General features: G+C 67.3%; 1 protein-coding gene across 13 annotated transcripts in view; it reads left to right on the forward strand.

The window, feature by feature from the left end:
* Nucleotides 1-12705, forward strand: part of PLEC (plectin) — a 60097-nt gene that overhangs the window by 21579 nt on the left and 25813 nt on the right. For 4 of the 13 annotated variants that reach the window (XM_058018551.1, XM_058018602.1, XM_058018618.1 and 1 more), the window contains 11 exons: nucleotides 6643-6704; nucleotides 7177-7191; nucleotides 7564-7653; nucleotides 7962-7997; nucleotides 9142-9219; nucleotides 9317-9409; nucleotides 9725-9891; nucleotides 10875-10990; nucleotides 11192-11298; nucleotides 11385-11504; nucleotides 12257-12352. In XM_058018551.1, the coding sequence (XP_057874534.1) occupies nucleotides 6643-6704; nucleotides 7177-7191; nucleotides 7564-7653; nucleotides 7962-7997; nucleotides 9142-9219; nucleotides 9317-9409; nucleotides 9725-9891; nucleotides 10875-10990; nucleotides 11192-11298; nucleotides 11385-11504; nucleotides 12257-12352 (980 nt within the window). The remainder of the gene's footprint in view (nucleotides 1-6642; nucleotides 6705-7176; nucleotides 7192-7563; nucleotides 7654-7961; nucleotides 7998-9141; nucleotides 9220-9316; nucleotides 9410-9724; nucleotides 9892-10874; nucleotides 10991-11191; nucleotides 11299-11384; nucleotides 11505-12256; nucleotides 12353-12705) is intronic. The other 9 variants (XM_058018560.1, XM_058018625.1, XM_058018610.1 and 6 more) reach the window with 3 other exon arrangements.

The raw sequence follows: 12705 nt of genomic DNA on the forward strand, positions 1-12705 counted from the left end.
CATGTGTCTGTGTGTCCCTGTGTGCATGTCATGTGTCTGCATGTCTGTGTGTCTGTGTGTCCATGTGTCCCTGTGTGCAGGCCGTGTGTCTGTGTCCCTGTGTGCACACCGTGTGTCTGTGTGTCCCTGTGTGCATGTCATGTGTCTGTGTGTCTGTGTGCCTGTGTGTGCACAACGTGTGTATGTGTGTCTGTGTGTCTGTGTGTCCCTGTGTGCACGCTGTGTGTCTGTGTGTCTGTGTGTCTGTATGTCCATGTGTTCACGCTGTGTGTCTGTGTCTGTCTGTGTGTCTGTGTGTCTGTGTATCTCTGTGTCCCTATGTGCAGGCCGTGTGTCTGTCCCAGCTCATCTCCCCGTACCCACCCACCCTGCCGCGCTCCCACACCTTGGGGAGCCGCTGCCCTCAGTGCCCTGTGTGCCCATCCTGCCATGCCAGGTCCCCCAGGTCCTCCTCTGAGTGTCACCACAGGGACCCCCTGGCACTGACCCCCTCCCGGTGTTGTCCCCTGGGCCCTGACACCTCCCCGGTGCCAATCCCCACTAGCAGCTGACACCCTCAGACCCTGGCAGCTCCTGGCACTCCCTGGCCTGGGGGCGGATGTCTCCCCCAGCCCCGGTGCTTTGCTGCTGCGTTGTCCCAGCCTGGTGCATGGCGGTGTCACCCTGGTGTCACCACGGCGCTGGCACAGCCCCGGTGTTGTCAGCGCCCGTTCCGTGCCTGGCGCAGGTGCCCGGCTCGGTGTCGAGGTGGGGGCGGCTCGGTGGCTCCCGGGGGGTTCCCCCGGAGCCCCGAGGGTGGGAGACGCCGTGGGAGGGAGCCGGGCCGGCCCGGTGGCGTCGGCACCCGCGGGCGAGACTGGGGCGCTCCTGCCCGGCCGGCCCGGCTGGCCCGGGAGCCGCCGGAGCCGGGAGCTGCCAGGGCCGGGAGCCGGGCGCCGCCTGCCCCGGGAGCCGCCGGGGACGGTGCCAGGAGCCGCCCTGGCAGGTCTTCAAAGCGCCCGCCCTGACGCCGCCGTGTCCTCCCGGCCGGTACCTGCGGGAGCCGGGGGGTGCCGGTGCCGGGGGTGCCGGTCCTGGGGGTGCCGGTTCTGGGGGTGCTGTGATGGGGGTGCCGGTCCTGGGGGTGCCAGTGCCTGGGGTGCTGTTTTGGGAGTGCCGGTGCCGGGGGTGCCGGTTCTGGGGGTGCCGGTGATGGGGATGCCAATGCTGGGGATGCTGGTTCTGGGGGTGCCGTGCTGGGGGTGCCGGTTCTGGAGGCGCCGGTGATGGGGATGCCAATGCTGGGGGTGCCGGTTCTGGAGGCGCCGGTGCTGATGGTGCCGGTTCTGCGGGTGCCGTTCCGCCCGTCGCCCCGCAGCGATCCTGTCGGAACCCAGGACATTCCCCTGGCTGCCCTGAAGGTCTCTGAACCCCCTGTCAGGGTTCCGAGTCCTCCAGGGCAGCCAGAGGAATTTCCTGGGTTCCGACACGATCCCAGACTCTCGGTCCAGGCTCAGAACCCTCCGGGCCCGGTGCCGAGGTTCGGCCCGTGTGAGCGCGGTGCCGGAGCGCAGCGCTGCCAGCCCTGTGACCGCCCTGGCCGTGTCACCTCCGTGTCCCTCCCTCCCTCTCGGCTCCGGTGGCACCTTCGGCCGTGTCGCGGTAGCCGCGGCTCCGGGGTGTCCCTGCCTCCCCCGACGTGCGTCAGCAGGGCTCCCACCGCGCTCCGGGCGCCAGATGTGCCTGTGCCAGATGTGCCCGTGCCAGATGCGCCTGTGCCAGATGCGCTCTCGGCGGAAAAATGTGCGTGCCGGGGCCGGGGCCGGGCCGGTGCCGCCCGCATTCCGCGGCGGCCGCGCTGGCTCCGTCCCAGCGGGCATCGGCCCGGCCGCGGCTGCCGCTCCCCGACGGGCCCCCGCACCCACAGCGTGTCACGGGTGGGTGTCGGGCCGCGTGTCACGGGTGGGCGGCGGCCGGCGGGGCTCCCGGGGCGCCGCCGGTGCGCGGTTGGACCGTGAGTCACGGCACGACGAGGCCGCGGCCCCGCGTCCTTTGGACTCCGCACCGGGGACGGGCAGCGCCCGCCGCTGCACAACGGGGGTGCAGACACGGATATTGGGGTGCAGACGTGGATATTGGGGTGCAGGCATGGGTTTGGGGCGCAGGCATGGCTTTGGGGTGCAGACATGAATGTTGGGGTGCAGACACGGGTGTTGGGGTGCAGACATGGATATTGTGGTGTAGACATGGATATTGGTGCGCAGGCACGGATATTGGGGTGCAGACATGAATGTTGGGGTGCATACATGGATATTGGTGTGCAGGCACGGATATTGGGGTGCAGACATGGATATTGGGGTGCAGGCATGGATATTGGGGTGTAGACATGGATATTGGTGTGCAGACATGGATATTGGGGTGCAGGCACGGATATTGGGGTGCAGACATGGATGTTGGGGTGCAGACACGAATATTGGGGTGCAGACATTGGTGTTATGGTGCAGACATGGGTATTGGGGTGCAGACACGGACATTGGGGTGCAGACATGGATATTGGGGTGCAGACACGGATGTTTGGGTGCAGAAACGAATATTGGGGTGCAGACATTGGTGTTGTGGTACAGACATGGGTATTGGGGTGCAGACACGGACATTGGGGTGCAGACATGGATATTGGGGTGCAGACACGGATGTTGGGGTGCAGACACGGATGTTGGGGTGCAGAGATGGATATTGGGGTGCAGACACGGATGTTGGGGTGCAGTCATGGGTACTTGGGTGCAAACATGGATATTGGGGTGCAGACATGGATATTGGAGTGCAGACATGGATATTGTGGTACAGACATGGTTATATTGTGGTACAGACATGGTTGTTGGGGTGCAGACATGGAGGTTGATGCACAGACATGGATATCGTGGTGCAGACATGGACGCTGGGGTGCAGACATGGATATTGGGGTGCAGACATGGATATTGTGGTGCAGACATGGATATTGGGGTGCAGACATGGACGCTGGGGTGCAGGAAGTGGGCCTTAGGGCCCTGACATGTGTGTTGGGGTGCAGACATGGATACTGCGTGGTGCAGACATAGATATTGGGGTGCAGACCTAGGCATTGGGGTGTTGGCTATGCCAGGCTGGCAGCGCCCAGGGCACCCACGGCTGCCCTTTCCCCAGCAGCTGCCACCACCCCTGCCGTGGATGACGTGGGTGACGTTGGTGACGTTGGTGACACGGGTGCTGCCCTGGGCAGGGCTGGCAGCTCTGTGTCACCCCAAGGGCTGGGGGTTCTCAGCCACCCTGGGGGTCCCCGGGCAGGGACGTCCCGGGGGGATGCAGCCCCCAGAGGGGCGCAAGCCCTGGATTTACCCTGTGGTCCCCTCAGCTGATGTTGTCACCCATTGTGGGAGGGCGGTGGGCGATGAATCCATGGGGAGGGGGGTTCCTACCCTGCTGGCAATGCCCCCACCCCATATGAGAGCCCGTGGGTGCTGTGGGGCACAGGGCAGGGTGTGGGGTGCTGTCCTGGAGTGCTGCTGCTGGGGCTGGTGTGTGCATGGGGGCACCCGGGGGAGTCTGTGGGCTCAGTCCCCCATCCTGGGGATCCTCCAGCCCTGAGGGTTGTGACCCTGAACCCTGAGGGGTCTGAGCCCCTCAAATGTGGGACCTGGGGCTGATGAACCTGGGGGCTTGAGCTCCACCATGAGCCTCACGTGGGGGGAGCAGGGGTCCTACAGCTCCAGGGCCTGTGCTGGGGGTCCTGGTGTGGTCCCTGGGCTGTGGGACCGGGCGGTGCCAAAACCCTCACAGGAAATGAAGGTCCCATCTGGGGCCTGAGGTGCTGGGGAGCTCCTGACCATGAGGCCAGAGGGTTTCTAGGAACCCTCTGTGAGGGGCAAGGAGGATCTTGACCTGGAAACCTGGGGGACCTGAGCCTCCAGAGCTTGGAAACCCTGTGGTGCTGAGGTGTGGTGACTGGGGGGCTCCAACAGCCCCAGGCTGTGGGTCCCACTCCCACAGATATGTACTCCTGAGGGTTTCAATGCCCCGAGGTGTGGGGCAGGAGTCTGGCTGCTCTGGGTGAGGGGTGAGGGGTTTCTGAGCACCCCGATCTTCAGGAAGAGGGTCCCACTCCCCACGCTTGCAGATCTGGGGGTCTCGGGCCCCGTGTGTGGGGCTGGGGGTGCCGGTTCCCCGTGGCTGCTCCGTGGGTCCCATCCCGCCTGCAGGCGCAGCGAGGGAAGGGTTAAAGCTCAGGAGTTTCCTGTGGGCAGGGTCGGGGCGTGGGGCGTGGGGCGGGGGGAGAGAGCCCCGTCTCCTCCCCGGGCCGCCCCACTCGCGGCGGGACGGGCGGCGGAGCGGGAGGGCAGAGCAGCAGCGTCGGGCTCAGCCGTGTCGGGGCTCACTCAGCATGTCCCGCCCGCGCCGCACCTCGGACGAGGCTCCGGCCCGAACGGGCTCCGAGGACAACCTGTACCTGGCCGTGCTGCGGGCGGCCGAGGGCCGCAAAGGTACCGAGCGTGGGGGGGCTGGGGGGGCCGCCCGCCATCGCATCCCCACCCGGGGCAGCCTGCGGGACAGAGCCCACACCGGGCCGGGGTCCCTGGGGGACACCCCCACACCGGGCCGGGGTCCCTGCGGGACAGAGCCCACCCCGGGCCGGGGTCCCTGGGGCGGACCCCCACGCCGGGCCGGGGTCCCTGCGGGACAGAGCCCACCCCGGGCCGGGGTCCCTGGGGCGGACCCCCACGCCGGGCCGGGGTCCCTGCGGGACAGAGCCCACCCCGGGCCGGGGTCCCTGCGGGACAGAGCCCACCCCGGGCCGGGGTCCCTGGGGCGGACCCCCACACCGGGCCGGGGTCCCTGGGGCGGACCCCCACACCAGGCCGGGGTCCCTGGGGGGACACCCCCATGCTGGGTCCTTGCTCCCGGAGCTGTGGGTCCCCAGGCAGGCTGTGGGGCCACCCCCACACCGGAGCGGTGTCCCCCATACTGGGGCGGTGTCCCAGGTTGGTGCACCCAGGGCGGGCTGTGGGTCAGACCCCCGCTCTGGGGCGGTGTCTGCGGGCCGGGCTGTGGGGCAGACCCCCACGCCGGGGCTATGGGGCAGAGCGCTGCAGACCCCCCGGCCGCCGCCCAGCTCCATCCCGGTGCCCTGGTTCTCTTCCTGCCACGCCCTGCTCGGCCGCCCCGGCCTGGCCGCGCTGTCCTTGTGCCGCCGCCGAGGGGTGGGCGCCGCTCCGGGGACCCCTCGGGTGTCAGCGCGGTGTGCGCGGGTGCCGGGGATGGTGTCGGTGCCCCCCGCTCGGCGCGCACTGCGCCCCACGTTTCCTTCCTTCCTTCCTTCCTCTCTCTCGTGTACCGCGGCCGCTCCTGGCCCGGCACGCCCTGGCCGTGCCGCTGAGCGCCCGCGGGGCTCCTGGGGCTGTGCAGCACCCCGGGGCGCTCCGCCGGCGGGGAGCGCTGCCTCTGGGCGCTGGGTGCCGCGTGGGCAGATCCCGGCACGCTGCGGCGGGGCAAGACCCGGCACGCAGCGCCCGGCTCGCCACGGCAGGGCAGGGGGGCGGCGCGGCTGCCGAGGCTCCGGTGGCATCGCCCCGTGTGTGAATCGGGGGGCACTTGTGCCCTCCGAACCCCTCTGGGGCAGCGGGCTGGGTGCGGCACTGGTGGTGACACTGGGGACGCAGGGGACAGGAGAGCGGGTGCTGGCAGTGGGGTGTGGGGCACTGGTGGGTTAGTGGGGTGCTGGGGGATATGGGGTGCTGGCAGTGAGGTGTGGGGGGTTAGCGGGTGCTGTGGGGTGGGTCCCGTGGAATCCCGGGTTCCCATCCCATGCGTCAGCGTTCCCATGCCATCCCCTAATGACAGGGCAGCGGGCAGGGAGCGCCGTGACTCACTGCAGCCCTGCCTGGCCCTGTGCCCACACAGAAGGGTATCCTGGGGGTGTGGGGATGTCCTGGGGTGTCCCAGGGCTCTGGCAGTGCAGACGGTGCGTGGGCTCACCTTGATCCCGTGCGTGCCCCACCAGAGCCCTGCCTGTGGGGCTGGGCTGTGCCAGGACAAGCACCCCATGTCCCTGTGTCCGTGCCATGCCCAAACCGTTCAGTCCATGCCCACTGAGCCCAGGGCAGGGCTGGGACTGTGCCAGGACAAGCACCCCATGGCCTCTTGTCCGTGCCATGCCCAAACTGCTCAGTCCGTGCCCACCGAGCCCAGAGCAGGGCTGGGGCTCCTCACAGCAGTGCAGCGGGCTTGGGGCTGGGTGGGCATCTCCTGCTCCCTGCAGTCACAGGGGCACAGAATATCCTGAGTTGAAAGGAGCTCCACAAGGATCACCAAGTCCAACCCTTAATTTACCCGTACTGAGGTTGAACCTGCACCCTCGGCGTTATTAGCACCGAGGCCTGGCCAACTGATCTAATCTCAATGTTGAGGTGCTGGTGGGTGCTGGCTGGTGCTGGCACAGTGCTGGCACGCCGGGGCCAGTCCCCGTTAGCTGTTTCCTCTCCCCACACCCCCGTGAGTCACCGTGCTTCCCCACAGCAGTTGGCTCATCGCTTCCTGCGCCAGCCGTGCCCTGCGGTGCCACCGCCGGGGCCTGGTTTTGCTGTGCCAAGACCCCGCTGCCACCGGCTCACCCGTGCCTCTCCTCTCTTGCAGATGAGCGAGATCGTGTCCAGAAGAAAACCTTCACCAAATGGGTCAACAAGCACCTTATCAAGGTATGGGCACTGCCAGTCCAGCAGGCACCACTGCCCCAGTGTTCCCTGCCCCAAATCACCCCCAGCCACAGCCCTCTGTGCTGGTACAGCTGAGGATGTGGCCATGGAGGGTCCCTGGTGCTGGTGCTCCTGTGCCACACGTCTGGCCAAGGCCTCTCAGCTGTCCTCCAGCTGGGATCTGCCCTCCTGCTGCCCTCCCTGTATGCCAGGAGGGAACGGTGCCCTTGGCACCTGGAGATGTGCCCTGTGCTCTGATGCCCTCAGTCCTGTCCCACCCCTCCAGCCCCCATTCCCTGGCACAGGCAGAGCCCCACCTTGGCGCCTGGCACGCCCTGGGACACGGCCCAGCCCCCCCAATATGTCTCCACACGTCCCTGACCCTGCAGTGCCACCGTGGTGCCACCACGCTCTGCCCATGCTGGGTCCCCTCTCAGCTCTCTCCTAACTGCTCTCTTCTCTCTGCCCTGCGCAGCACTGGCGACCAGAGGTAGGTTCTTCCTCTCTTTTTCTGTCTGTCTGTCCCACTGCGCTCTTCCTCTTTGCACACCCTGGGGCTGCCACTGTGGTAGGCAGTGGGTCTGACCCCTTCACGGTGGGCGGGGGGTCTGAGCCCTTCACGGTGGGTCTCTGCATGCCAGAGTGATGCCAGAGGGATGCCAGATCCATCCTGGCACAGGGGGAGCTGCTGTGTGTGTTTTTGGGGATCGTGGCACTGGGGGCACCAGCTGCACTTGGGGCTGTGTGTGAGCACCCGCTGTACTGGGGGGGTCACTGGGCACCCACCGGGGTGTTGGCTGGGTGGGGGGGATGTTCAGCTGTCCCCAGCCCCCCTGACACGCCCCTGTCACTGTCCCCACAGGCGCAGCGCCATGTCAACGACCTGTACGAGGACCTGCGGGACGGGCACAACCTCATCTCGCTGCTGGAGGTGCTGTCGGGTGACACCCTGGTAGGTGCCACTCTGCCCTGCCCCGCGCTGTCCCCACCTCGTGCTGGCACCCCTCCGCCGGCCGTCCTCGTTCCTTATCCTCATCCTCGTCCTCCCCCTCGCTGCCTGCCTCTGTTCCCCCTCTTCCTGCTTGGCCGTCGGTCCGTCCGTCCCGGTGCCCGCGGAGTGCCCGCGCCCCCCGCCTCTAACCTCTCTTTGCTTTGGTGCCCTCTCTGCTTCCTGGCGCCGGCCCACCGCCGCCTTTGCCTCCTCCTCCTCCTTCTTCCTCTCTCTGCTCCTCTCCGCTCGGCTCGGCTCGGCCGGGGCAGCCCCGGGAGCGCGACGTCCTGCGGACCTTGCGGTTGGTGAGTGGTTCAGCTCTCGGCACGGCCCCGCACGGCACGGAGCTGTGACAGCGGTGCCCAGCATGTCCCAGGACGGTCTGCATGCCCGTGCCCTGTGCCGTGCCTGTCCCGGTGCCGCGCCCGGGCTCTGCTGCATGCTCTGCCTTGTCCTGGTGCCCCCCCGATGCCCAGAGCTGTTGGGGTGGGTTTCCCTGGGCCACAACTCAGTGGCAGCAGCAAGAGGGAAAAGTCATCTTCCACCAGCAGCATCCCTGGGAGCGATCCCACCCTGCTGGAGCTGGACTTGCTCCTGGCACCACAGCTGGATGTGCTGCTGGCTCCGTGGGGTGGCTGGCAAGGGGGTGGCACATGGCCACCAACTCCCGGGGTCTCACCCTAGGGCTGGCCCTGGCAGTGAGTGGCTCTGGGTCCATGGTGGCCCCTTTCTGTGGGACAGGAGTGACCCTGCTCCATTGCAGAGTGGGGTCCATGGTGGCCCCTTTCTGTGGGACAGGAGTGACCCTGCTCCATGGCTGAGTGGCACCAGGGGGTTCTTGGAGTCCCCAGCTCTCCCTGCGGCCAAAGCTGGGCTCAGCTGGTGGAATGTTGGCATTGCCGTGGGGCAGGAACATGTGGGGCAGCATCCAGGACCTCAGGACCCACAAGTTTGGGGTCTCACCCCTCTTGGCAGCTCCTGGTCCTGCTGGGGGTACACTGGAGCGTGCTGGGGAGCTGCATGGCGAGGCACCACCGTGGCCATGGGGCAGCAGCGCTGTCAGCACCGTGACGTGCTGGCACTGAGGCCAGTCCCGCCCGGGCAGTGCCTGCCGTGCCACTGGGACACTCAGCTCCCCCCGGGACGGCTCCGCTGGTCCCGGTGCCGCCGGGCGGGGCGTGGGAGCAGCCGGTGCCGCCGGGTCCGCGGGGGGAGCACGGGGAGCGTCCCCACCGCAAGGGGCAAAGTGCGAGGGCGGTGCCGTGGGTGGGTGCCATCGGCATGTGCGGCGCTGCTGGGACGGGCCGGGCGGCGCCGGGCTGAGGGCAGGACGCGATGGCAGGACGGGGTGGTGGCACCGTGTCCTGGTGTCACAGGAGGGCCGCGGTGGCAGGACACAGCAGGGGTGTGTGGCTGCACTCACCGCCTCCCTCTCCCTCCCCTCCTCAGCCCCGGGAGAAGGGCCGGATGCGCTTCCACAAGCTGCAGAATGTCCAGATTGCCCTCAACTACCTGAAGCACCGGCAGGTGAGGAGGGGAAGGGACCCCCAGGATGCCCACAACCCCCGGGGCTGTGCCGTGCCAGGCTGTCTCGTGCCTGACCTGCGTGTGCCCTGTGCTGCAGGTGAAGCTGGTGAACATCCGCAACGATGACATCGCCGACGGCAACCCCAAACTGACACTGGGGCTCATCTGGACCATCATCCTGCACTTCCAGGTGAGCCTGGCGGGGTGGGGATGGGACAGTGGGACCAAGGGGCCAGGATTTGTGGGGCTGGGGGCCTCCCTGGGCCGGTCTGGTCCCCAGTGGGGCAGCAGTGGTATCACTGTGGCCATGCAGCGAGTGTCACCGTGCCAGTGCCACTTTCCAGAGTAGCAGCTGTGTCCTGGCAGATCTCAGACATCCAGGATTTGTGGGGCTGGGGGCCTCCCCAGGCCAGGTTGGTCCCCAGTGGGGCAGCAGTGGTGTCACTGTGGCCATGCAGCGAGTGTCACCGTGCCAGTTTCCAGACTAACAGCTGTGTCCTGGCAGATCTCAGACATCCAGGTGACCGGGCAGTCGGAGGACATGACAGCCAAGGAGAAGCTGCTGCTGTGGTCCCAGCGGATGGTGGAGGATTACCAGGGCCTGCGCTGCGACAACTTCACCACCAGCTGGCGGGACGGGCGCCTCTTCAACGCCATCATCCACCGGCACAGGTGGGTGCCGTGGTGGTGCCTGGGATCCGTGTGTGTGACCCACACCATGGGCAGGCGTGTGCTCATGGGGCAGCTCTGCCAATCCCATGCTCATGGGGCAGCTGCGCTGATCTTATTTGGGCTGATATGAGCACGTGCTCCTGACGAGTCCCAGCCCATCAGCCATGCTGGCAGTGCCGTTCCCGCTGCTGGCGTGCTGGGGCGGTGGCAGGCAGGTCCCCACGGGTCCTGCTGGGACCTCTGCGTGCTTTTGGGGAGTGCAAATATGTGCAGGGCTGTGCCGGATGGGGGGAGGCCCCTGCACTGTGCCAGGTACCAGCTGTGCTATGTGCCAGGTGTGCCATGAGCCAGCTGTGCCGTGTCACAGCTGTGCCATGCTCTGCACCACGGCACTGCCACACTGAGCTTGGCCCCACCATAGACCCCCAAGGGGAGCCCAAGGTGTCAGCCCCACATGGGACTGGGGTGTCAGCCCCACATGGGACTGGGGTGTCAGCCCCACATGGGATTGGGGTGTCAGCCCTATAGGGGACTGAGATGTCAGCCCCACGTGGGATTGGGGTGTCAGCCCCACAGGGGATAGGGGTGCCAGCCCTACATTGGATTGGGGTGTCAGCCCCACAGGAGATTAGGGGATCAGCCCCACATGGGGCTGGGGTGTCAGCCCCACGTGGAATTGGGGTGTCAGCCCCACAGGGGATAGGGGTGCCAGCCCCATGCAGTGTTGGGGTGCCCAGTTCCCAGGACATGGGGGCTCTGACTGTTTTGGTGTTCCCACTGGGGGCTGCGTGTATCCCCAGCCCCTCCTGTTCCTCTGCTGGCTCTGGGGTCCTCCCCTGCCGCCAGCGCCCCTGGTGTGGGGTGTGGGCTGGCCAGGCAGGAGTACAGGCAGATGAGGCACCCCCAGAAAAGGGGGGACCTGCTCTCCTCGGGGTTTTGGGGTCCCCACAGCCCCAGTGACCCCTGCTGCCCCCCACCCACAGGCCAATGCTGATCGACATGAGCCGGGTGTACCGCCAGAACAACCTGGAGAACCTGGACCAGGCCTTCACCGTGGCCGAGCGGGAACTGGGGGTGACGCGGCTGCTGGACCCCGAAGGTACGGGCTGGGGTGAGGGGTCTTGGGGGACAGGGGGTGGGTCCCAAGGGGATGACAGTCCCAAGGTGCCGGGGGTCCCGGGGTCGCAGGGGTCTTGGGGGATATGGGGTCGGTCCTGAGAGGATGATGGTCCCAGTCCTGTGGGTCCTGGGGTGTCAGAGCCCCTTCCCTCCCCTCACCTGACCCCCTCTCTCCCCACAGACGTGGACGTGGCGCAGCCCGACGAGAAGTCCATCATCACCTACGTGTCCTCGCTGTACGACGCCATGCCGCGCGTGCCCGAGGTGCAGGACGGCGTCAAGGCCAACGTGAGTTTGGGGTGCCGGGGGTGTCACCCCTCTGCTGCCACCCCCTGGCGTGTCACAGCCGGCCCCACACGTGTCCCCCTGCGCAGGAGCTGCAGCTGCGCTGGCAGGAGTACTACGAGGTGGTGACGGGGCTGCTGCAGTGGAGCCGGCAGCACTCGGCACTCTTCGAGGAGCGGCGCCTCCCTGCCAGCTACGAGGAGATCGAGGTGAGGCCATGGGGGCAGGAGCGGTGCTGCTGGCCTGGCATGGGCACAGAGACAGGGACAGGAGCAGTGCTGGTGGCCTGGCATGGGCACGGGAATGGGCATAGGGACAGGGATGGTGCTGGTGGCCTGGCATGGGCACGGGGATGGGCATAGGGACAGGGACGGTGCTGCTGGTCTGGCATGGGCACAGTGATGGGCACAGAGAGAAGGACGGTGCTGCTGGCCTGGCATGGGCAAGGGGATGGGCACAGAGACAGGGATGGTGCTGCTGGTCTTGGGAGCCACTGGTATTTGGGGCAGTGGGTGGCAGAATCCTATGATGGCCCCACCAAGGGTGGCTCATGCCCAGTGAGGGGTGCCAGCTGACCACAGCCCCACCATGAGTGGCTCATGTCCAGTTTGGCAGCTCCCGTGCCAGCACAGGGCCAGCTGTGCCATGCCATGAGTCACCACGATGTGACCTGGGTGTGGCTGTGGCACGGAGCCCCCTCTGGTGCCAGTGTGGGGGTCTGCAGGGTTTGGGGATCCGAGCCCGGACAGAGCCGGGTGCCCCATGAAGGGGGGAGCCCTGTGACTCACCCTGCCTGGCTATGCCGTGAGTCACCGCTGGCAAAGCCCAGCACGGCCACTTCCTTCCCGCGGCTCTGCACACATGGAAAATTGCAGCTGGGCAGGGCGGGTGCTTGGGGAGGGGGCAGCAGCTGGGGCTGGGGGTCCCCACTCAGCTGTGCCCCCCACCCCGTTCCCGGCAGATCCTCTGGCGCCAGTTCCTCAAGTTCAAGGAGACGGAGCTGCCGGCTCGGGAGGCCGACAAGAACCGCTCCAAAGCCATCTTCCAGGCGCTGGAGGTACGGCCAAGGGCTGCGGCGGGGCTTCCAGGGGCTCTGGGGAGGCGGTCATGGCTGCTCGGGGTCCCAAGGGGATGGGGGGCCTGAGGGGGACACCCTGGGGATATCGGGTCCTGAGGGGTGGGGGTTCCAGTAGCCAGGGGTCCCGAGGAGCTGGGGATGTGTCCCAAGGGGATGGTGGTCCTGAAGGGTTGAGGGGCTCTGGGTGGGTCCCAAGGGGATGGTGGTCCTGCGGGGCTGGGGGGCCCTGGGTGGGTCCCAAGAGGATGACAGTCCCGGGGTGCCGGGGGTCCCAAGGGGTCACAGTCCCGCAGTTCCGGGGGTCCCGCGGCAGTGTCTGGCTTGCCCCTTCG

This window comes from Melospiza georgiana, chromosome 1 (genome assembly GCF_028018845.1).
Source record: "Melospiza georgiana isolate bMelGeo1 chromosome 1, bMelGeo1.pri, whole genome shotgun sequence".
NCBI classification, from domain to species: Eukaryota; Metazoa; Chordata; class Aves; order Passeriformes; family Passerellidae; genus Melospiza; species Melospiza georgiana.